Genomic DNA, 24,791 nt, shown 5'->3' with positions numbered 1-24,791 from the left:
GCTCTGGTGGTGGGTACAGCTGCCTCAAAATTTTTTAATGTATAAATTAAATATGTCCCAATTCATAACACTTTTATCTGCAGCTGTCAAGTTACACATTTTATAAATTTAAAAATCAAAATTCTAGTCATTACTACGTTTCAAAGACTTGACCTGTAGAAAATGCCACCTTTCTTTAAAAGTGTGGAAGATGTGCCAACCTGCTTTGGGCATAAGCACAGAATTCATTATTCAGGTTTCTTCAGCCATCTTCTCACTCAGTTTGGGACCCCATGTCTTACCTCGATTTCTGATCTCTCTTACTCCACTCTCATCACCTAGCTTCTCACTAATGACCTGGGAGGAGTGAGGGCGCACCCTCACTTCACAGGGAGGGGTTCAGGGTGAGGCCTTAGGGGCCAGTTGCAGCCAGCGGGGAGGACACTGGAGGGACACATGGTGTCCAGTTCTTGACCCTTTGATAAGGAACCCTTCCATCTCCACTGAAGCTCAAACCCTAACCAGCCTGCTTCACGCATACCTCTGACCTAGGGGCTGGGATAGGGGAGGGGAGGCAGGGGTGTATTCTGGAGGGCACACCCCTCCCAGCCTTGGGAGGGAGATACTGAGCAGGCCCTCTTTCCACAGGCTCCTTTGCTGTTTAATGGCTGTCGTTCCGGTGAAATCTTTGCCATTGATCTGCGTTGTCGAAATCAGGGCAAGGGCTGGAAAGCCACCTGCCTGTTCCACGACTCAGCAGTTACCTCTGTGCAAATCCTGCAAGGAGAGCAATGCCTGATGGCATCCGACATGGCTGGAACGGTACGGGTACCACTGACTTTCTCCAGCCGCTGGAGCTGGCTCTGGGTGGGGGGAGGGGCTCTGCAGGAGAGGCCGTGACGTCAGACAGCGGCAGGGGAAAGGCATCTGGAGACCAGGTGAGTTGTGAGTTGTGCGGGGCAGCTGCTTTGCTGCCCGCTGGGAGCCCAATCTGGTCTAAACAGACGTGAAACTGGTCATAGTGCTTTTGATGGACTCTGTGGCTCGGGGGTTTGAGACATATTTCTCTAACTTGAAGAGGTCTTTGGAGACCACCTCGCCCTCTCTGGCTTTCGTGCCTGGGGTTCACCAGTGTACCTGTTGGACCCTCCCTAACCGCCCCTTGTGCTTCTCCCCACAGATCAAGCTGTGGGACCTGAGGACCACTAAGTGTGTTAGGCAGTACGAAGGGCACGTGAACGAGTATGCCCACCTGCCCCTGCACGTGCATGAGGAAGAAGGAATCGTGGTGGCAGGTACCTGGGGAGGAGGGGATCCGTACCATCGAACACTGTCCCTTAGGACCGCCAGCAGCTTAAGCAGATAAGGGAGAAATTTCTCTAAAACAAAACCGAATAAAGGGGATTTTGGACAGTTGGGGTCAGGGAGTTAAGATGGGATGTAGAGTTGGACGTTAGTAAGCAACAGTTTAAACACTCACCAGGTGGATAGCCCTGTGTCCCCACGTGACTGGGCAAATGTCACTTCAGTTACAGGTGAGTGAGGAGCAATAAAACATAGTGGCTTAGGAGACCTGGGTGTGGAGTTTAAGCCTATTCACCAGGTCAGCATTCAGTGTGACCCTCAATCCCATCGTGCAGCTGTCCTGTGGAAAAGCTTGGGCTCCCTGTTCTTTGTGCTCCCGTTTCCACCAGAGGATGCTAAGAAAAGAGATGGAGGTCATTGTAAAGGAACCTGGTTCCTTTAACACCACTGCTGTGAACCCATGATTTGTAGAATAGAAGCAGAGCTTTCTAGCACCAAACCCCCTTGAAAGGAGTTAACAAGTTGATCACAGATTATATGATTATTTGGCAGTTTGACAAACGAAATAGTAGGCCCTTGGCATTAAGGAATATGTTTCCAGTCTTCACAGATGTCAAATTTTCTAATATTCCTACAGAAAGTATTTATTTGCTATGAAACTTTCTATGGCTAAGAAGCATCACTTTGCTAGAACTTTCTTGGACTTATTTACTACTGTCACCACCACCAGCAATTAGCTTCCTTAAGTCTGTTTTCCACAAATTTTCATCTCCAGAGAGTTTCTGTGTTCTGGACAGTAGAAAAGATATGAGCCTTGTTGAGAGGCAGATGTGGGGAGTGGGCTGGCTGCAGTAATCCTTGAACTGTACAACCTGAATGACCCCACACCTAAGGTCATACAGTTAACTCAGATGGTCAAAAGCACACTAAAATCCCTGATGCCTAAGGTTTGCCCTTCTTCCCCTGAAGATCTCCAGTAGCACATATTGCCTATCTGAGCTGCGGTAACCAGTGGTGTCAGGTGTCAGATTCCTCTCAACTATGAACCCTGAAAGACTATGAAGTCTTGTGAACTGAACCATTGAACCAGAAAATACTCTGGGGAGAGTTGTCACCTGATTTGTCCCCAGGATGTAATGAAGTTATGAGATCTTCCTGGTTACTCTCTCATAAAAAGGAAATCAGCTGCATGTCATCTAGAACAGGTGGCCTGGGCTCCCTCTTGAATAGCCCTTGTCACCAAGAAAAGCAGAATGGGCCACCTGATAGCCAAGATGCCCCGTGAACACCCCAGGGTGTCACAGCCCGCCAGTGCCTCTTGTCACTTTGAACACCTGCAATCAGTGGTTCTGGAGCACCAGGGCGACCTGTAACTTTAATTTTCTTTTTATTATTCATTCATTCATTCACTCATTTATTTATGGCTGCGTTGGGTCTTCGTTGCTGTGCACGGGCTTTCTCTAGTTGCGGCGAGCGGGGGCTACTCTTCATTGCGGTGCGTGGGCTTCTCACTGCGGTGGCTTCTCTTGTTGCGGAGCATGGGCTCTAGGCGCGCGGGCTTCAGTAGTTGTAGCAGGCTCAGTAGTTGTGGCGCATGGGCTTAGCTGCTCCACGGCATGTGGGATCTTCCCAGACCAGGGCTTGAACCCGTGTCCCCTGCATTGGCAGGTGGATTCTTAACCAGTGCACCACCAGGTAAGTCCTGTAACTTTAATTTTCAAAAGGGACATCTTATCAGTAGAAATAATTTCCATTTGTGAGTTTGTTTGGCTCACATGAAATCACCTAATTTAGCCCTTAGGAATCCTAGAAGCTAGGGCCACAGGTACACAGGCTCTTTGCATTCTCTCACTAACTTGCCGCGTGTCTTCCCTCTTTCTTAGTGGGCCAGGACTGCTACACAAGAATCTGGAGCCTCCATGATGCCCAGCTGCTCAGAACCATACCCTCCCCACACCCCACTTCCAAGGCCGACATTCCCAGTGTGGCCTTCTCTTCTCGGCTTGGGGGCTTCCGGGGAGCGCCAGGGCTGCTCATGGCCATCCGGCAGGACCTTTACTGCTTCTCCTACAGCTAATTCTGCAGGTTGCAGCCTGGAGGGACATGGATGTGACTCAGGGGAGCATAGGTAGCCATATTTTTGCCACAATTGCCATTTTCAGTGAGGGCATTTCAAATGGATGCTCTTGTGTATGCATATCCCATCCATCCAGCTGCTGGGGAAAAGGTGCTATATTTTATGTGGAGACACTTCAGTAAAGTTATATCAGTTAAGTTGTGGGTTCAAGAAGCTTAAAAGTCCTTTTCATAAAAGGTACCTATTTCCTTTTCTTGTTGAATTCCTTAGAATAGTTCCTCCACCTTTTTTTTTTTTTTAAACAAAAAATACTTTTCTAAGGGCTGAAGATTGACAATAACTAAAGCTGCTGCTTTCACCAAAAGCCCTTTCGAGAAGCCTAATGATGAGACTGGGTGAAACTGTTGACAGTCAGTGCCTGGGTCCCAGAAAGACATGCATCTATACTTGAGAAAGCCAGCTGGAGAGAAGGGGGAGTCATTTCTCTGAGTCTCTAGAGATTTTACGGCTGAGTTGGGAATCATTAAACTGGCCTTCTCAAACTCACTCGATAACCAGTGTCAGATCTCTGGTATTCTCATTCATTACCATGTATAGGCATTGTAAGGAAAGATGGATCCTTTTAGATGCTAGACAGGCCTTAGCATGCATATGTTGAAGTACCTTCCAGAATGTTAGGTACAGCAGCTCCTGTTTCTATCATGGTGACTTGAATGTCAGATTCAAGGGCCCCATCTCAAAGAAAATTGGCTTTGACTTTTTGTAATCTAGGAGAAGCAGTTTGTGAGATGTTTATACAACACGTTAATACAAAGAGCCTTTCTACCAAACAATAAACTAGAAAGTAGAAAGAACCAGAACATGGTATGTTGCTTCTGTTAATGGTTTAGGAGATGATGCTGCTTGCCTGCTGTAGCATCAAACCAGCTACAGTAACATCTGCTCAAACTCTGTGTGAGGAAGAGACTGAGACCAGTTTTAATGGCTTTGCTGGAAAGCTTCCACTTGCTCCTGTGCCCCAAGAAGCTATGGACTACCTCAGCAGGCTTTCTGGCCCAGGGTGGGTTCAGCCTATGGGATGTAGCAGCAGGAAAGCAGAGGGCAGAAGACTGAGGGATTGTTAGTCCCCTGGCTCCCCTTCTGCTGGGGTGTGGTGGGCTGTGGCTGTGCTCCTCTACCCGAGTCTGCAGCTTCTGCTGGAACACAGCTCTCTGGATTCCAGTGACTTCTCTCCATTTGTCCCTTCAGACCTGCAGCTGATAATTGCATCTTACTGTTGCTAGCCCAGGGTGCTTCACCAATTAAACTCTCGTCGGTTACCCCCTTGAGTGTTATGCATCTGTGTCCTGCCAGAACCCTACTACAACTTAATGTACAGAGAGAAATCCAAAAAACATGAGAGTATCAGATTGGTCATCTGGTAGATGAGCAATGTGTTACAACAAATATTTTTAGCGCCTTAGGTTTTATAAATAACTTTCCTCCGTCTTAGCTGACTTGATCCTTAAAACAACGTATGAAGGAGGTAGGACAGTAGTAATGATATAAAAATTATTAGCATCATTTTCTGGGCACAGAGAAATTGAATGACTTGCCTCAGAATGCAGACCTGTTAAGTGGAGAGCTGGGACTTGGCACCAGAAGAGATCACGTTCTCTACTTTCCACACTCCTCCATTTGCTGACAGTACTTGTGTATCACACACAGCTAGTGCTAAGGAGAATCACAGAGTGGCTTGGTGCGAGTGTAAACATGCAGTGCTAACATTTCATATTTAATTGCTAAGTAAATTAATTTTTCTGGCACTCACCAAAGACTAAGAAGCTTGCCAGTTACCAAATTTCTTAGGTGTTTGTTTAATCTTTGAGACATCGCCCCTGTATCTTTACAGCCTTGGCATACCGACCTGCACATAGGTCCCAGGAAATAGCTGTATGATTGAAGGGTCCTGGTGACTGCAGTCACAGCAGGGTCTTTTGGATTAATTTTGGTGACATGGCCCTCCCCAAGAGCACAAAAAAGCATAAGTGCTGAGCCATGACCCTAATATCACTCATACTTTTTCCCCCAAAGTTAAAAGTTCTCACAACACACTAGTTTGTTCATTACATGATCTGCTTTTTACAGTCACTGGTATTGCACCTCTGGTGAAGAGCCTTTGCCACTATTCTGTACTATTTCAATGGAGCTGTGGCTCTTCGGTCCAACTTTGATCTCTCATAGACAGTGGAGACAACTGACTACTCGGAATACCTGGTGAGTTCTGACGTGTGGGGCTCTATCCCCATATACCTTCCTAACTCATCAGCTGTGCCATAGCCCAAATTTCTTGCTAGGCAAATACAGTTGTCAAAGAATTAGTTTTATGTTTCCCTTAGGCTTTTAAAAATAGGAGGTGGGGGACATCTTCGAAATCTGTTCTTTATCTTTAGTGAGCAGTCACTGCTCCTAACATTTGGTCTAGAGCAACGGTCCCCAACCTTTTTGGCACCAGGGACCGGTTTTGTGGAAGACAGTTTTTCCACGGACCAGGGTGGGGGGCGGGGCGGGGGAACAACGGCAGATGAAGCTTCGCTCGCCTGCCGCTCACCTCCTGCTGTGCGGCCCAGTTCTAACAGGCCACCGACCAATACGGGTCTGCGGCCCGGGGGTTGGGGACCCCTGGTCTAGAGTATATGAGAAGCGGTTAAACTCAGCTGAGAAGCTGATTAAGCATTTTGGTATGTTTGCTTGTTAGTGTCCCAAAGATTAGTATGTTAGACAGTCTGGAAGCATTTTTCACTTGCAGGTCTGTTAGGGCATTTTGCCCCATTGCCCAGGTGACAGTGAAAGTTAGCGAATGAGCAGGGGGTGGTGGCAGCAGCACTGAGCTCCAATAAACCCTTTGCTGTTTGCTTGCTTGTAGCCTTCTAAACAGATGAGAAGAGTGGCACAAACTGGTTACCAGAAATGTCCACAGAGCAACGCTCGGTGTCCCCCAACAAGGGCACCCAGAGACAAAGTTAGCCCCACTTACCTGTCAGCCCTCGATCTGCCCTGGTCTAAATCTTCCATGTAACCACCTCTGAAAACAACTGCAGGCTGAACTCAGTTTCTTCTTCCATTTCTCCATTCATGTATGTTAGTAAAAGCCTTTCCTTTCATTTTTATTTATTTTCTTTGGCCACGCCACGCTGCTTGTGGGATCTTAGTTCCCCGACCAGGGATTGAACCTGGGTCGTTGGCAGTGAAAGCACAGAGTCCTAACCACTGGACCTCCAAGGAATTACCTGGGCCCACTCCTTTATGTCTGCCTCTCCAGGCCACCCACCACATGGCCACTGCCACGGGAATGACCTTCCCAAAGATCCCTGCACTCAACGCCTTCTTGTACCTCGGAATAAAATGTGCGGCATCTTGAGATTTGATCACATATGCCTCACCCTGTTGCCCCTTCTCCACCTCCCACCTGGTGCTCTCAGGACACATGTTACAAGTCCCTCCGTCATCTGGGCCTCTGCTCAAGCTGTCCTCCACTCCTTTCATCTGTTGAGCCTCAGCTTCACAGAAACCTCGAGGAAGCTTAGTTTCCCCAGCACTTGCCACATCTAGACACTTAGTATGTTGAATGAACAATTTTTGCCAGCATTATTCCCTTTTAATTCTTAGAACCCTACGAAGCACGTGAAGGTCACTCCTATATACCAAAGAAAAAACTGAGAATAAAGCAATTTGTCCAAGGTCTCCTGGTAATAAGTAGCAGAGCCAACGGGGTCTCCTGCTCAAGAAATCTATTAGGCCCCATGTGTTGGAGGGAACGGAATTTTTACTTTTCCTCTGGAAGTTTAAGATCTCCTTAAGATAATTTTCCGGGACTTCCCTGGTGGCGCAGTGGTTAAGAATCCACCTGCCAATGCAGGGGACATGGGTTCAAGCCCTGGTCCGGGAAGATCCCACATGCTGTGGAGCAACTAAACGCATGTGCCACAACTACTGAGCCTGTACTCTAGAGCCCATGAGCCACAGCTACTGAGCCCGTGTGCCACAACTACTGAAGCCCGTGCGCCTAGAGCCCATGCTCTGCAATGAGAAGCCCATGCACCGCAACGAAGAGTAGCCCCCACTCGCCGCAAGTAGAGAAAGCCCGTGCACAGCAACGAAGACCCAACGCAGCCAAAAATAAATTAATAAATTAATTTTTTTAAAAAACAAAAGAAAAAAAGATGAACCCTGGGTATGTAGGGCAAGAAAAGAGAACTTTTGGTTATTTTGACACCGGGTTACCTTCCTTTCCTCTACCGGTCTGACTAGTGTAAGGAAGAGAGTTCGGAAGACTCTTCTGCATCCTCCCTATGTGGTCCAGCAGACTCCAGCTCAGGGGCGCCCCTGAATGACAGAACAGGAGATAGATAGTGGATAGCAGTTGTTCAACAGGAGCTAACAGACAAAGCAAGGCAGGGCAGAGGAACAAAGAGCGACAGATAGAAAGGGAGAAAACAGTCTTTTCCCAGTGTTTCCATAGGTCACTAGTAACACCTACTCTCTTCTGTGATTGATAGAGTATTCGCCGGGGAATAAACTGAGGTATTTACAGGTAAAATATACCTCTCACTTGGCTTCTGCTCTAAAAGCCACCAGCTACTTTCTTATCATCAACTAGAAAAAGGCAGCAAGATGTACGGATGAAGTTAAAGGAAAGCAGCAGCACAGTCCATATTCCGCAGGAAGACTCCTTTATAACGGCGAACTTAATAATACACAGTACTAGAGCAGGGCCTCGGTCACAGGCCATAGGAGGCAGTAAGGAAGCAGGTCTGAGAGGGACCAACACATTCCAGGGCTCACGTCACAGTAACACTCACGCCAAGAATGACCGCCACGCACCTCCCTGAAGCTCAGCCCACCCACCAGTTCAGTCAAGAACTATGTCACTTTTAATTCTTCATTTTTGGCCACTGACGATAAAATCCACCATGATGACAGGATTTCAGCACAACAGTCTCTTTCCAGTCACAATAGAAATGGATGTCCCAGCTCTTGAGAAACAAAGTTCATCTGACTTCTCTTGCCAGGACCGGAGAGAGAATTTTTTCTTAATGGTCTGTTGAAATATTTATATATACTTTTAAAAAACCCCACTTAACAGTCCATTCTGTACACTGTTTCCCTGGAAGATTTCTCATGATCACCCCTCCAATAGCTAGAGGGGTCATGTGTCTGGGAATAAAGAATTAAGACACTTCAAAACAAGCAAGAACCCTAGTGCAACACTCAGTAGATGGTGGGCTCAAGGGGGTTGGTAGGGGAGGGAAGCAGGTGCTCTATTTCTGGGCAGGGAAAGCCAAGTGGTCGCATAGACGGAAGCATCAACAAGCAGGAAACACTGCTGGGGAAGGCCCATCTCCTTCCGTGTTCCCCCTGTATGAGGGCCATCGCGTCACCTGCACTTGGACTTGAGGTCTGAGGACCGTACCCCCCACCTGCCACCCATCCGTGACCTGCATGCTAAGCTGGGTGGTCTCTGACCACAACAGGCCTAGGCAAGGAATTGGGATCCGACTCTGCAGGGGCCAGGGAGGTCCTCCACAGGCTCTCCCAAGCGAGAAGTACCTGGGACGCTCACTTGCCCCGGCAGCTGAGGGGCATGAAGGCTTCGAAGGCTCAGGGAGGAGCAGCAAAAGGTGACTAGCAACGCAGTGGCCTTGGACATGGCTCGGTTTTGTGGGGAAGACCTGATGCCACTGCCACCTGATTCTGTGCTGGGGACAGACTGTGCAGGTCTTCACAGCCAGCAGCAGCCTGAATACACTCCACGTTCCTTTCATATGTATATACAGGGGTGGGTGTGTGTGTATATATATATATGTATATGTATATATATATATATATATATATATATATATGTATTTTTAACTGAAATAAAATGCGATGCATTCAGGTTCGTTCCCCTTCGCTATAAGCTGCTCAGTCCCCTGCCCTGAGGGGTTCGTGCCTTCAGGCCCGCCACCAGGCTCACCCTGGCTCGCCATCTGTCCTACCCCCCACCGTGGGAAAGTGGCCTCAGGATGAGCAAAGAGGACACATACCACAACAGGTGACCAGGAGGAGGGCCTACCTCAGCGAGATTTCATTTCTAACCCTGAGAACCTAAGGAATTGTGAAGGACTCGGAGAGGGAGCTGGGGTTAAAGGTCACCAGGCTTTTTATTGCAGTTAAAGCAGACTCGGACAGGATGGTCCCAGCCTCGAGAGGGGACAGCCCGGCGGTCATGGGAACACTCGTCACAGAAGCCCTGTCCGCAGGCCCGGCAGTGGTGCTTGGAAAGCTTGACGCTGAACTCCTTCCGGCAGTTGTGGCAGTGCAGGATCTCATGGTCTGGTACCCAGTACGCCGGCCTGGCCGCATCCTTCACCAGACCTGCAGCACGGAAGGAACCATGACAGGCGGCACACGTGGAAGCCATCAACCCGAGTCCCACGAGGCAAGAAGCCATCCACAGACACTTCATTGGCTCTCAGTCTGACTGCACACAGATCACCCCCTTCCACCCAGGTCTCCTTCACCGCCTACCACCCAGGTCAGGATCTCGGGGGCTGGGACCTAGGCACTGACAATTGTGTATCTGTTAAGCTCTCCAAGTGAGCCTAAAGTGGGGCTGAATTAAGAACCAGTGGAGTAACGATAAAGAAGTTTTGGGCTTTGGAGTCAGGACATACCTTCATCCCAGTTCCACTGAGCCTGAGTCAGTTAGTAGCTGCGGGATTAAGAAGTTCCTTAAATTCTCAGGGCCTTAGTTTACTCATCTTTAACAACACACCTTCAAAAGTGGTTACAGGATTACAAGAAATAATGTGTCTGATGCACTGGGACCCAATGGCCAGTGAGTGCTCAGCAGGTGAGCGCCTGTGAGCACAGTTGGCAGACTCTGTGCCAAGGGCAGCCCCTGCCTCTCCCGGTTACCCCTGAGAGCAGATGCAACCTGAGCATCAAGCCTCGACAAATCCATCTATTCCCACACCCTTAAGTCAAAAGCTCATCATCAGCTCATTCTGTGAGCCACAGTGATTAAATCTGACCCAAGCAATTTTCATCACACCCACCCAGGAACCCTTGGTCTCTCCCCTACAATGGGCTGAAATACCCCAGGCCCGGCCAGCCTTGCCTAAGCCCTCCACACGCTGGCGGGGCTTCCCTTCCTCTCCCGCTTCCCATCCTGGTTATAAGCACCCCTCACATCCAGAGGTGAGTGGCTGTCTTAAATCTTAAAGGAATAACAGCTTGGCTGGTGTGGCGGATTAAAGACAGCCACAAATTCTTTGATAACCTGCCCCCTCCCTCGAATCTAGGCAGGCCCTGTGACTACAGCAGACTGCAGTAGAAGCGCTCGTTTCTAGGCCCAGGCCTGTCTCTGACAGTCCTGAGCCACCATGTAAGAAGCCCACTCCCACTGGAGAAACCATGTGGAGAGGCCTGGAGGATGTGGGGAATGGCGGGGGGAGTTCTCCTGAGCCCAGCCTTCGAGGTATCCCTGCCAGACTACCCAGCACGTAAGTGAGGTTGGCTTGGCCCCTCGAGACCAGTCCAGCTACCAAACTGGAAAATCCAGCAGTAATTCCAGTCAATGCCACTTGGAGCAAAATAATTGCCCTTCCTGTGAGACATGATAAAATGCGGGTTGTTTTAAGCCTTTACATTTTCAGGTAGTTTGTTATGCAGCAATAAATGATATAAGAGGATGGCCTCCAGGAATAAACATGAAACCACCAAGGTATTCAGCAGAAGCAAATGTAAATTTTCAGTCACCTCCTTGCTGCCCAACTCAATCTATGTCAGTAAGACTTTGACAAAACGACAGCCCAAGGCACTATGAAAGCCCTCATCCCACATACACTGCACCCAACAGAGGCACTGCCAGGCCCACCTAGTGGTATGTCAATGGCTGTCACCACGGCTCCCAAAGTGTTCTGCACGGCCTCGCCCACCTTCCGAGCAATCAGCGTCCCGCCTTCATCGTCCGCCTGTGCCTCAGTAACATCTGCAGACAATGATGAAGGAAAAGCTGTTATCTCTTAGTCATTTCCCAAATGGAAAACTCAGGGGCAACATCAGAGCATTCTGGATGCTTCTCCCAGGGTACCACTGTGCTGTCCTGCAAGGATGGCAAGGGTCTGGGCTGTGGGCACCAACCCTGCAGCCAGTGAGATCTGTTAGTCCTCTACCTCAGCCCTCTGGGGCTATTTTACAACCTTCCTTTACAGTGAGCCAGAAGGGTTCAAGGAGCATGACCAGAACCTCCTCCAGGGAGAAGACTCAGTCTAAAGCCTGTGGTAAACACAGGACAGGTTTAACACGCCCCCTCCCCCTGGCCCCGCAAGGAATAGCACCCCAGGACCCTGTTAACAAAGAGCTTAAGAGGATGACTGGGCGAGACTGGGGAGCAACTACTCTCAGAAGAGTGACGTGGTGAGGAACAGGGTTAGGCAGGTGGGGGTCCCGTTCCCAACACCCAATGCCAAGGAGAGAGGTTCCCCCTCCACCCTTGCAGTTCCCGGGCCCCACATTACCTAACTGGGAATTCCTGGCTTCATAGCAGTTGTCACACACCCGCACGGGCGCAGGGCCCCAGCCCCGCTCCGGCACTGGCCGGGTCTTGGATGAACAGCTGTCACAGAAGCCCTCCCCACAGGCCCGGCAGTGATGCTTGGTGTCGTTATCTTTAAAGGATGTAGCGCACTTGTTGCAGCTCTGTTCCAAGCCCAAAACAGAGAGGCAGGTAACATTCATGTCTGCTCAGCTGAGAAAGTCAACCCAGGGGAGATGCCCAGGACCATCTGGGAATGGCAGGACCCCGATGATCACAAAGGACGGGACCTAAGATCTCCAGCCACATGAAAATACCCCTACTGAAGCACAGCTGTGATTAATATTTTCTTCCAAGAAGTGCCTGGAAAGGTACCAAATCCATCTGGCTGAGTCACAGGGTTCCAGAAGGGACTACACCAATTCCAGCTAAGAGAGCAATGAGGATTCACTGCTTTCCCGGCTTCTCAAAAGAGCCTCTGGGAAGCTGATGAGGAACGGGTTTCCTGTCATAAGTGCTTGGGCCAAAGCTGGGTGCTCCCTTGCTGTAGGTGCCATGAGGTTTATATCTCAAGCTGAGGATGACCCTAAATGACCTCTAAAGGCCCCTTTTCCGCCAGATTCTGTATGTATGACCTCAGACATCTGACCAATAATAACTGGCCCTTGCAGGGAAAGAAACTAAAATCCACCGCAAGGAAAATACTTGCAAAATAACAAAGGGAGATCAGTGGGCAAAGAGGACACTGGCTGCCTCAACATACCCCACCCTTTGCAACACTCTGCGAGCTAATCCGAGCGAGAAATGCAGAGCCTCCCTCACAGAGCAAGCTTAGGACAGGGCGAAGCAGCACAAGCAGAATGGGCCGTGCCAGGGGTGCAGGGCATCCTGCCACACCATACCAGGATCTGGGAGTTGGGCCTCCAGTAGGCAGGGGCGATCTGGTCTGTCAGCCAGGACGTCACAGCCTTGGTGGGCCCAAGGCTAAGCTCAGACACCGACTGAGCCATGAAGTTCATCCCATCCAAGAGGCGCTGGGCAGCATTGTTGTTGTCCTTCAGAAATCCATCAGTCTGAAATGAAAATGCAGGCTCCCATCGTGCTCTGAGCGAAGGGAGTAAAAGGAAGGAGAGAGAGGGGTCTCGAACAGGTTATACACTCATCCCAGCCAACTCAGAACCACAAACTCCCTGGCAGAGAAGAACGGGGACAGGCCAGGAATCCCTCTGGCTTCTAGACAATATCATACCCATGAGTCATTGCTGATATTATTCTTCTCTTCAAGGTGACCATAAGACTTGGTGCACAACTGTTCAATTCAGAACTTACTTTGCCTGTAAGTGAGATACACAACCCAGGAAATACTTAACGTAAAGAGGACACCTCGAGCCTCCCTGGTGGTACAGTGGTTAAGAATCCGCCTGCCAATGCAGGGGACACGGGTTCGAGCCCTGGTCTGGGAAGATACCACATGCCACGGAGCAACTAAGCCTGTGCACCACAACTACTGAGCCCACGTGCTACAACTACTGAAGCCCACGCGCCTAGAGCCCGTGCTTCACAACAAGAGAAGCCACCATAATGAGAAGCCGCACACCACAATGAAGAGTAGCCCCCGCTCGCTGCAACTAGAGAAAGCCCGAGCACAGGAATGAAGACCCAACGCAGCCAAAATAAGTGAATAAATAACAGGGTTAACATAAATTATTAAAAAAAAAAAAAAAAAAAGAGAGGACACCTCTTCCAGGAGGCCTCCCACCCCAGGCTGGGTTAGGAACCCTTCATCTCAGTTCCTCTAATATCTGCACATCTCTAGGAATCCTATTTCCACATGTAAGTGCAATGTCTCTTTATGCATCCAACTCCCTATTAAACTCAACTGAGCACAATAATCCTTTTTCTTTTTTGTAAGTATCTAGTTCAATTCTGGGCACATAGTACTCAACAATGTATGGTGATGAATGAGTGAACAAAGAGAAGGGGAGGAGCCTATATTCCCTAATCCCAAGGACTATGAGGAATACAGCCTAAAAATAAACTGGTATTACTGTTTTCCTGGAATATAAACTACCACAAGGATGATAGCTTTTACAAGAAAGAACACAGATCAAAAACAAAAGATATTGATCAAAGAAGTCTAGTGAGAAAGTTATACTAGTTCAAGACCACATTAAATCCTTGGGACAGAATGGCCTGGACCATCATGTCAAGGGGGCAGCCTGCAGAAATGAGACCACACTGCAGTAACCAATTCCAGTGGAGCTGGAAACTGGAAAGAAGATGACAAAACAATAAGGAAATCTTCAGTTCTCTGGTATCTGCAGGATCCAGGAAAGCTCAAAGGTGGATCTGCAGATAGGCCTATTAGGCTGACCGGAGGCTTTAGGAATCACCCAGCAAGGGGAACACCTCCAAGTAAAATAAGTCCCTTAGAGAAAATCGCTTATCTTTCTTCTGTGAAGGAAAAAGGTTTTGGATGTGTTGTGATTGATGGGTAATTCCAAGTGTGAATTGTGGTTTAATGCAGAGTGAAAGCACCATATCACTGCCTCATGAACAGATTTGTTTTTCCAACATCTTGAATTCAAAAGTCAAATTAAAAACAGTAAAGGTCCATAGTAATTCCGCTTCTCAGAATATACTTCAAGAAGAATATACTCCAAAACAAAGTCTCTCTTACATGAAGATGGTCACTATAGCATTTTCTTCGATAATAAAAAAAAAATCATAAACAGCATGAACAAAATCGAACTATAATACTAGACAGAATATTACACAGTGATTACAAATGAGAACTGTGAAAAGTGAAAACAATGTAGAAACAAAGCAAAATTGTGTATGAGAAAAAAGCAGTTAAGTGGCACATAAATTGTAACTGCATCTATACAAACATACACGTATGGAAAATGAGTGAGGAGAATATGAAAAAATAAAGCTTTATTTGCTAAGGCAATGTAACTATACAGCAATTTTTAGTTTATTTAAAGTTGTGCTTCTAGGGACTTCCCTGGTGGTCCAGTGGTTAAGACTCCACGCTTCCAATATACGGGGCCTGGGTTCGATCCCTGGTCGGGGAACTAGATCCCGCATGCTGCAACTAAGAGCCTGCATGATGAAACTAAGACTTGGTGTAGCCAAATAAATAAAATTTTTTTTAATAAATAAATAAAGTTGTGCTTCTAATATTTATGCAAGAAGAAATGGAAAAAATTTAAGGGTCTAGAACAAGAAAGGCTCTCCAGATCACACCTTCCTAAACCACCAGTATATTGAAACTCATGGTTAACCTTAATTGTAAACAAGTTCTGCTTTCCCACACACAGGACTGGACAATACAAGAGAAAACAGAAAAATAAAACAGCTCTTACTCCAGGCCACACATGCACAATCTCTGTCCGCACCACTGTATCCACAGGATCTTGGTTTCCAAACCAGTACTGCCGGCTACGATAGACCACGCCGCAATTGGGACATTCAATTACGTACCTACAAGGAAGGCAAATAGATACTGTAACCCCACCAGGTGCGTGGAGAGACAAACACACCAAACAACCGGTAGCTGAAACTCACCCAGACCAGGCATATTTTGCGAGACCCATCCAGGGGGAGTCGGTGGAAGCAGCCGTCTTGGGCACCACGCTGACTTCATCGCCTCTCTCGTAGCAGGCCTGAAACATGGAGCACTCTGCCAGCTTCTGCTCTGTTCACCAGACCCCCTGGCCTCTCCACATCCCTGTCCAGCCCCACTGCCCACAAACCAGACCAGCTGAGGGTTTACAGACCCTGAGTTTAGCACAGCAGAAGAAAGTCTTTCTCTAAAGAAGTCAGTGCCCTATATATACAATGGTATAGTACTCAGCCATAAAAAGAAACAAAATTGAGTTATCTGTAGTGAGGTGGATGGACCTAGAGTCTGTCAAACAGAGTGAAGTAAGTCAGAAAGAGAAAAACAAATATCGTATGCTAACACATATATATGGAATCTAAAAAAAAAAAAAAAATGGTTCTGAAGAACCTAGGGGCAGGACAAGAATAAAGACGCAGACGTAGAGAATGGACTTGAGGACATGGGGAGGGGGCAGGGTACGCTGGGACGAAGTGAGAGAGCGGCACTGACATATATACACTACCAAATGTAAAACAGATAGCTAGTGGGAAGCAGCTGCATAGCACAGGGAGATCAGCTCGGTGCTTTGTGACCATCTAGAGGGGAGGGATAGGGAGGGTGGGAGGGCGATGCAAGAGGGAGGAGATATGGGGATATATGTATACATATAACTGATGTACTTTGTTATACAGCAGAAACTAACACAACATTGTAAAGCAATTATACTCCAATAAAGATGTTTAAAAAAAAAATCTCAAGAAGAAAAAAAAGGAAGTCAGTGCCCTAAATGATTATGAATTGAATGTATACCCATCCCAGGCCCCAAAACTGAGCTATAAATTATATCCCTGTCACAGACAGGAGAAATCCATCAAAATTGGGTTTCTAAACAGCAATTCTGCTCTTAAGAATGAATAGTCAATGTATGGGAATTCCCTGGCGGTCCAGTGGTTAGGACTCCACACTCTCACTGCCAAGGGCCCAGGTTCCATCCCTGGTCAGGGAACTAAAACCCCACAAGCTGCGCGGTGCAGCAAAAAAAAAAAAAAGAAAAGAATGATAGTCAATGTAGATGACCCTTGCATATAAGCATAAATAAGGGGAATTAAAGCTTAAAAAAATAAACCAAGGAGTCCCCAGCAACAGACATGTGAGTTCTTATGGTTAGAGCTGGAGAGAAGTTCCAGAGATACTCAATTTGAGTACCAAATACTTTGGGATGCAGCAAAGAATGGTCCCAAGCCAGTCTTCCCAAAAGGAGAGTGTGGCCAGCAAGCCAGCTGCTAGGGAAGAAGCTGGGTGGACTCACCTTGCAGGTAAAAACCCGGTTGTCATACTGGTGAGAGTATCTGCAGCGGCTGCTGGCTTCATGAGGTACTCCTTCTTTCCCGTGATTCATGCTGTTCTTACATCCAGCCCTGAGTGAAGCCCAAAAGCTGACAATGAAGCCGCTAAAAGGAGCCAGCGCCGCTTACGCTCAAGAGTCTCTGACCCTGAGCCAGACCCAGGGTCAAAACCAGAGTTCCATAATTAACCAGGCCCTGAATACTGAGCAGAGAGAGGGCAGTTTGTTTCAGAAACCCACGTGCCTCTCTCATACTTGCAATCAACATCACTACACAGGTAAAGCAACTATTACTCTTGTGTGAGGACAAAGGGCCAAAGGAGTAATTTCTTGGAAAACCACCTGGTCCCTCAGTAGGAACGGAGGAGCCAGAAGACACCACCTTGACCAGAGATAAAACCTGAATGGCCCTCAGGGAACTCAAAAATCCAAACAGCATGAAATGGGAAGTTTAACCAGAACAGGCTGCCAAGATGTAAAACAAAAACCGACCCTCAAAATTTGGCAGTGCATTAAGAGGAGGCTTAAGCTGAACAAGAAAACCTTCCAAATGAATAGTGAGCTCTGCTATCCTGACAACGCAAAACCAGGGATCGGGACTTTAGAATTTCACTGCGATAGAAGGGAAAGTTCTGGAAACCCTAGTGAGGCACAGTTAGCATGGAAAAGTGATGATCTAACAGAGCCTAAGCCTCCTGCTGGGCTCATGGGGCCCGCTAAAGGAAGGCAAGTCACACTGGCAATTACCATCCCTCCTTCCTCTCCAAGACAATGCCCAGTTCTCCGTAGCCCAGACTGTATAATCCAAGAGCCAAGTCCTTTTTACAAACCCAGAGCCAAGGTGGTGACCCAGCAGGTGGCCTACAGGGATCAATGCAAAAAGGCCATTCATAACAGAAAAGGTTCAGGTCTCCTCTGTATGGATGAATGTGAAGGACAGGAGCAGAAGTCCTGTTGAGAACACAGACTCTGCAGTGGTGAAGGGGGTGCAGAGCTGGGGGAGTGTCTGCAAGACAGAGCCTGCAATCTGACCCTGACACACTGCATTTAAATCCCCTGGGCTCCATCAGACAAGTCACTAGACTGTGACTGAAGAGCGATGAACGGCTCAAATTAATCCAGTGAGCCTCAAAGTGTGGTCCCCAGCCAGCAACATCAGTATCACCTGGGAACGTATCAGAAGTGCAAATTCGCAGGCCCTACATCAGACCTACTGAATCAGAAACTGGGGGCAAGGCCCAACTACGTGTTTTAACATGTCCTTCAGGTTTTTCTGATGCATGCTAAAATCTGAGGACCACCGCTCTGTCCCCCTGTAACAAAGTGCGATCCATGGACCGGCAGCACAGGCGTCACATGGGCGCTTGTTGGAAATGCAGAATCCCACCCAGACCTGCCAATTCAGAATCTGCATTTAACAAAATCCTGAGGTGATGCATACACGGATTAAAGTTTGAGAATACTGCCCTAACTCAATGTTCTCAAGTGAGCTACGTCTCAGAATCATCTGAGGAGCCTTTTAAATGCACCAGTGCTGAGCCCCACTCCAGATCTGTTAAATGAGAATCCCTGGAGGTGCGGCCCAGGCCTCAATAATTCTGAAAGCTCCCTGGATAATTCTAATGTGCTCTAAGCATCTGCCCTCATTGTGAAAGCAGTCAACTAGAAATGATACCTACCCTAGTGCTTTGCACACACTGGGCTACCAAATATTAGTTGAATGGATGGAATGACTACCATTGAAAGCTCTGGTAAGAGAAACACAGAAAAACAGGCAACCTAAAGTTTTCTGTGGTAAAAATTACCCAAACCAGTCAATTTCACATCTAAACCAGGTTGGAATCTTCAGGGGATTCTTCATAACCATGTGTCCCGGGATCCCTTGCAACCTCAAAGTGTGGTCCCCAGACCATCAGGATCACCTGGAAACTTGCTGGAAGTACCCCATCTCAGCCCCCACCCCATCCTTAAATCACAATCTAATTTAACCAGACCCCACATGATCTGCACGCACAGTGAAGTCTGCGAAGCACCATTCTGAGTCTCTTTGCCCAAGATGGGGACTTACCCGCAGCTGAGGCATAGGACGGAGCAGGTGAAGTACTCATCTGGAAAAAAGGAGCTGTGTGCCATCTGGTCATCGGGGATCTCACCACTGAAGCGGTCGCTCAGGGCCTGCGTGGAGGGAAGGTGATACATGAAGGGACACAGCGGACAGCCCAGAGCTCTGGCCCTTGCACTGCTTGCCTTTTGTTTTTTTTGAAATGAACTTTATTAGTTATTGTTTTCCTTTTTTTTTTTCCGCACCGCCCGGCATGTGGAACTTCCCCGACCAGGGATCAAACCCATGCCCTCTGCAGTGGAAGCACAAAGTCTTAACCACTGGACCACCAGGGAAGTCCCACTGCTTGCCTTTCTAATATGCCCTCACTGCTGGCTTATTTCTTATGGGCTCCACAGCTAGAAGAGGGAAGCCAATGACTTCTGCTCTTTACCCTAGATCTTCGTGGCCCAACTTGCACCAATCCTCACCACAGGAAACCTCAGAAAGAACCAGCCCATTTCCCACGAGGTCAGAAGTAAGCAAACAAAGTTACTGTTCTCTCCTAATTAACCATGGAAGTTATAAACACCTCACATACTCTCCTTCTTTCATTCAAAACCACCAGATATTGACTAATGCCCACTTCATCTTTGTGAAGCTGGGACCAAGAAACCAACACTCAAGAAGGTGGCTTGTCTTTCAGTCAGAGGCAGGCAGAGCTGAGAAGTGAGCTGGGAGTTTCCTGGGCATCTCCACCAGTTCTAACCAAAGGCGCTCACTGGAGTTTATGAAACCACAGAACTATATGTAGAATAAAGGATTATCAGCCAAAAAGCAAGGAGGAATTATTATAGGTTCTGGCAGTCTTTTATCAACTACAGTAACCTAAAAGACAGCAAGTGGCCAAAATAAATGCTAAGAAGAAAGATAAAAGTATTTGCAGAAACAAACTGAAAATTTTATGTTTAAAGGCAGCGTCCACGGAAAAAAAAAAAAAAAAGCAGCTTCCATTTCTAAACCTGTTTTCACTCACTACTTTATATTGAAAGTATTCTTCAGGCTGGTTTTTTCCTTCCAGGCCCTTACTTGTATGCAGTGGAAAAAGTTATATAAATTAAACAGAAATGGGCTTTCCAGGCTTTAAAAATTATTAAATGCTCGCAATTCCAAGCTTCTCTCAATCTCTCATTCTGAGGCAGCCGGGCACTATTCAGGGGAAGAGAAGGAACAGTAGCTTAAAACAAAATGTTACTTCCTTTAGTAAAAAGGCAAAAGAAATTTTGAGACTTGGAAAAGGGACAGATTAGGTTTTAAACTCCGGTTCTCAAGCTCTAAATGGAATTTCACTTAAGGAGAACTTATTTATTAAAGTTCCTTTCCCTTTTTTCAATGAAACCTAATACCCTGAGTTGTAAACCAAGTGTTTATAAAAGCACATGCTCTCAATGTTGAGTCAGGTCAGGTGTTCAGACAAGAGTAGCGGCAAAGAATGTGTCAAACTAAGGGTGAGGGCCTCACCCACGTGCATTAAAATTCAGCTCCTGCAAGGATAATGCACAGGCTCATAAGACACCATCTGCCAGCGATGGCCGACCAAGTGGCAATCCTTGACTCAGACCAAAATAAACCAGTCTAACAATAATACATATATGTCCTGTTCTCTTGGGGGTAATTCTGTAAAGAGTAACTTAAGGAAAACAACTAAGATTTTGAGAGAGACTATAAAGGCATATACCTATGAATATTAAAGAGAATAAACAAGAAGCAAGGCAAGTAGAATCACTTACTAGCCTACACGGTCCTCCTCTTACTTCAGAATGTGACCCATCCTTCGGGGATCTTTTTGGTCTCTCCTTTTCCATGAAGCCTTCCCAGCCACTCTAGAAAGACCACGCTTTGCCTTCTCTGAGCACCTGACGTCCTCAACATCTGAACCAGGTAGTGAGTGATGAGGTGATCAGGCAGAAGCCTGTTGAGCCTGTTATATGTATTTTACCTCCCAGACTAGATTGCTAACCCCGTGAAAGACATTTCCTACCTTTGTATCCTCCTCTCACTAGCAAATGTCCTAACAAGTACTCAACTAGGACCTCTGGAATGAAGTGCCCCAGCACCAATCCCCATATGCACACCAACCCCTGCCCTCTCCTCCTCACCTTGGCCCTGCCTCTGCGCTAGGCTTCATCCCAGGCCCACGGGCCCCCTCTAATTTATGGCTAACTACTCGTTGACTGGCCAAATCACTGATAACTCTTAGGGCTGTATTTCTCAAACAGCTGTGTGCATAACTCTCTGGGGCTAGCTGGTGGAAAAATAGAGCATTATCTTCCCAGTGCATCAATTTACTGAAAGATTGGGGGAGGAAGTTATTTTTAGATTAAAAAAAACATGGATAGGGCTTCCCTGGTGGTGCAGTGGTTGAGAATCTGCCTGCTAATGCAGGGGACACAGGTTCGAGCCCTGGTCTGGGAGGATCCCACATGCCGCGGAGCAACTAGGCCCGTGAGCCACAACTACTGAGCCTGCGCGTCTGGAGCCTGTGCTCCGCAACAAGAGAGGCCGCGATAGTGAGAGGCCCACGCGCCGCGATGAGGAGTGGCCCCCGCTTGCCGCAACTAGAGAAAGCCCTCGCACAGAAACAAAGACCCAACACAGCCATAAATAAATAAATAAATAAATAAATAAATTTATTAAAAAAAAAAATGGATATAGTGCGAAACTAAATGGAAAATTTGCATAAATAAAACATGAGACCCCCACCAAAGTTATTTCAGCTTGCAGTTGGCAGCTCTGCACTCTCTGTGCCTTTATTTCCTTATCTATAAAATGGGGGTGCTAGTAGTACCTTCCTCAGTAGGGGTCTCCATGGATTACACTGTGAAGATCAAATGAAGTTACTCATGTAGAGCACTTGGCACAGACTGAGAGCTCAGAAAATGTTAGCTGCCATTATTAATATCATTTTTATTTTTTATGCTGAGAATTCTCTTATTCCCTCCCTTGGATACGCTCACTAATTCAGGTAACACAGGGGATATAAGAACTTCTCTCCCTTCCATGATGGTTCATTGGTCTTCATGGCTGTTTGCATTTGTCGGTGAATATTTAGCTGCAAAAAGATGCTTATGTACCTAAAGCAGTGTTAAAATAAGAAAGAAAAAACGCAGAGCTAACTAAGGAATGCAGAAGTTACTAAAGAGGTATAAGGAAAACCAAAGAAGAGCATTTTTAGCCCCAGGTAACTGAAAGGATAACCTAAGTACTAGTTTTCCTTAGGAAAAACAATATCAAATTTAGCATGAATCCAACAGCTGGGTTGAATTCAGAAGGCATGCCACTCCCCAGTAAATATAAAATTGCAGCCCAATAATAGTGATAAGCACAAGGTTTTTTCTGTTCCAAATTCAAGTGGCCTGGTCCACTTCTCTGAAAGTTCTTCAGAAAAATGGGGGCATTTCTAAGTGTCTCAAGGCTTAGCATGAAACGAGCTACAGCCTGATTCCCATGGGACAAATCCCCACAGAACCACCATCATCACCTGCCCTAGACATTATGTTGGCCAAGGCAACAGTAACTTCTTGTGACATCAGAAAGAGAAGAACTCCTAGACCAACCAGCCTCATCACTTCAGATGCTGGTCACCCATCCTCTCAAATGCTGGGTAACACAAGCATCTCATTTCCCTCACAAGTCACTGAAGAGCTGGCAGTCAGTAATGAATGAGACCTTACAAGCATCAGGAGGACTTACTGAATCATGAGTATGTGAATAAAACAGTAACTGTTAAAAAGAAAATCGGATGTTCATGTGTTTTAGATACAAGGGTAAGGAGACACTGTTTTCCTTCCTCTATAACCTGATTGTTCCTTTCCAGCGTGGACACGACCACCTAATCCATATACTTCGTCCTTCAAAAATTCCAAACCTCACATCATTCCAGGGTTTCTTGGGCTCTCCCCCTCTTGAGGTCCCAAAGGCATAAGAAGCAGGGAAGGACCTTTCCTGAGGAAACACTTGAGGCCAATCTGGAAAAGGTTGCCTGGAGGGCTTCCCTGGTGGCACAGTGGTTAAGAATCTGCCTGCCAATGCAGGGGACATGGGTTCGAGCCCTGGTCCGGGAAGATCCCACATGCCGCAGAGCAGCTAAGCCCGTGCGCCACAACTACTGAGCCTGCGCTCTAGGGCCCGCGAGCCACAACTGCTGAGCCCATGTGCCACAACTACTGAAGCCCGCGCGCCTAGAGCCCGTGCTCTGCAACAAGAGAAGCCACCGCAATGAGAAGCCCGTGCACCGCAACGAAGAGTAGCCCCCGCTCACCGCAACTAGAGAAAGCCTGCACGCAGCAACAAAGACCCAGTGCAGCCAAAAATAAATAAATAAAATAAATAAATTTATTCAAAAAAAAAGGTTGCCTGGAGGGCAGATGATCTTGAACTTTAGTTGCCTTGGCAACAGCAGGGCTCTTACTACTGAACCTGTAAGTTTAGCCCCAGTCACCAAAGGCTAGCAGTGAATTTTCTGATTTGAAATGGAGACTCTTATGTAATCCATGATGCCACCCACCCCCCAAAAAATATAATAACTTTATAAATACTTAATAGGTGCTTCCTGATGTGACAGAATTAGAAAGTCAGAGTTTCTACATTTAGAGATCGGAGGCTAAAGGAGGTATTACATAAAACCTATCGAATTCAACTTTAAAATGGTTCTCTCCATTATTCAGAACTGTAAATACAGACAATAGTTAATTCAATATTCAATTCCCTTATTCAATAGGGACCTAAGCATCTCTTTTCTTTAAATAGACTTACTTGATCAGTGAGAATATGCCCTGCTGGTAGGTATCTGGACTGTTGCTACTGTGGAAACAGAGCAAAGGAGTGAGTGGTCAAGAAGTGGGGGAAATAACCCAGCTGGAAAAAAAGGGACTGGGGCCTGGACCACAACATGGCTAAATGGTAGGAAGAGTGATCAGGTCGGCAGGATGAATCGGGAAACAGAGGGGCAAGCAGCCAGAGCAGAAAGAGACTGTACATCTCTCTCTCACTCACGCTCACTCACATACACACACACACACTCACACACATTCTACAAACTCCTCAATCTTTCTCATTAATCACATTTCCTTTTCAATAACGAACATGAAAAGAGAATACGGAGAAGGAAAAAAGATTTAACTTCTCTAGGATCCGATATATTTAGGGAGAAAATATACATATACATTATATACATATACTTCTGTATGCACTTATGTAGCACCAAAAATTTCTAGAGGCATAAACAAGAAAGTATTAACAACGGTTATCATACACTGAGAGGGGAGAGGAGAGAAAGGGACTTAAGTCATACCTTACATGTTTCTGTACTATTTGAGTTGTTTATCACAAACACACATTGCTTTCTAATGTAAAAAATAACTTTTTAAATTAACCAAACACACAAATACAACTTATAAGAATGTCCTTTCTAAAGGCAACTGGCAATATGCATCAGGAACCTTTAAAGATGACCACACCTTCTGACCTTCTTAAAAGTTGAGTAACTACTGAGAAGGAATACAACACAGGGTTATATAGACTTGGGAGTCAGACTACCTGGTTCAAACTCTCCACCACTTATTAGAGGAGTCATCTCAGGCCAATCAATGAACGCCTCTGTGCCTCCATTTCTCCACCTCAGAGTTGGTATGAGGATTAACAGAATGAATACACGTGCGGCGCAGAGCACAGTACATGGCGTTAGTAAACACTCCAGAAAGGTTGGCCAGCAGTAGTATTGGGAGTTGTAATTTATCCTAAGGAAATAGGCAGAATGTGGGCAATACCTTTAAATACTTGGAAAACATAATAAGGAAAAAGGGAAACTACTATTAA

General features: G+C 46.8%; 2 protein-coding genes across 13 annotated transcripts in view; one reads left to right on the top strand and one right to left on the bottom strand.

Moving 5' to 3' along the window:
- The window catches only part of DCAF4 (DDB1 and CUL4 associated factor 4), a 39,356-nt gene extending 30,079 nt beyond the window's left edge, over positions 1 to 9,277 (top strand). For 7 of the 8 annotated variants that reach the window (XM_082384341.1, XM_082384340.1, XM_082384343.1 and 4 more), the window contains 3 exons: positions 628 to 801; positions 1,160 to 1,274; positions 3,168 to 4,689. In XM_082384341.1, the coding sequence (XP_082240467.1) occupies positions 628 to 801; positions 1,160 to 1,274; positions 3,168 to 3,361 (483 nt within the window). In that variant the 3' untranslated portion in view covers positions 3,362 to 4,689. Of the gene's footprint in view, positions 1 to 627; positions 802 to 1,159; positions 1,275 to 3,167; positions 4,690 to 5,488 lie in introns of those variants that run through there. The other variant, XR_014242370.1, reaches the window with a different exon arrangement.
- Positions 8,057 to 24,791, bottom strand: part of ZFYVE1 (zinc finger FYVE-type containing 1) — a 48,428-nt gene continuing 31,693 nt past the window's right edge. For all 5 annotated transcript variants that reach the window (XM_082384331.1, XM_082384330.1, XM_082384332.1 and 2 more), the window contains 8 exons: positions 18,942 to 19,048; positions 16,838 to 16,946; positions 15,492 to 15,589; positions 15,290 to 15,407; positions 12,824 to 12,994; positions 11,905 to 12,085; positions 11,262 to 11,375; positions 8,057 to 9,757 (listed from right to left, as the gene is read on the bottom strand). In XM_082384331.1, the coding sequence (XP_082240457.1) occupies positions 9,525 to 9,757; positions 11,262 to 11,375; positions 11,905 to 12,085; positions 12,824 to 12,994; positions 15,290 to 15,407; positions 15,492 to 15,589; positions 16,838 to 16,946; positions 18,942 to 19,048 (1,131 nt within the window). In that variant the 3' untranslated portion in view covers positions 8,057 to 9,524. The remainder of the gene's footprint in view (positions 9,758 to 11,261; positions 11,376 to 11,904; positions 12,086 to 12,823; positions 12,995 to 15,289; positions 15,408 to 15,491; positions 15,590 to 16,837; positions 16,947 to 18,941; positions 19,049 to 24,791) is intronic.

This window comes from Balaenoptera borealis, assembly GCF_965194805.1.
Source record: "Balaenoptera borealis genome assembly, chromosome: 3".
Lineage (NCBI taxonomy): Eukaryota > Metazoa > Chordata > Mammalia > Artiodactyla > Balaenopteridae > Balaenoptera > Balaenoptera borealis.
Note: the sequence above shows the minus strand (reverse complement) of the source record. Positions and strands in the feature narration are given on the sequence as shown.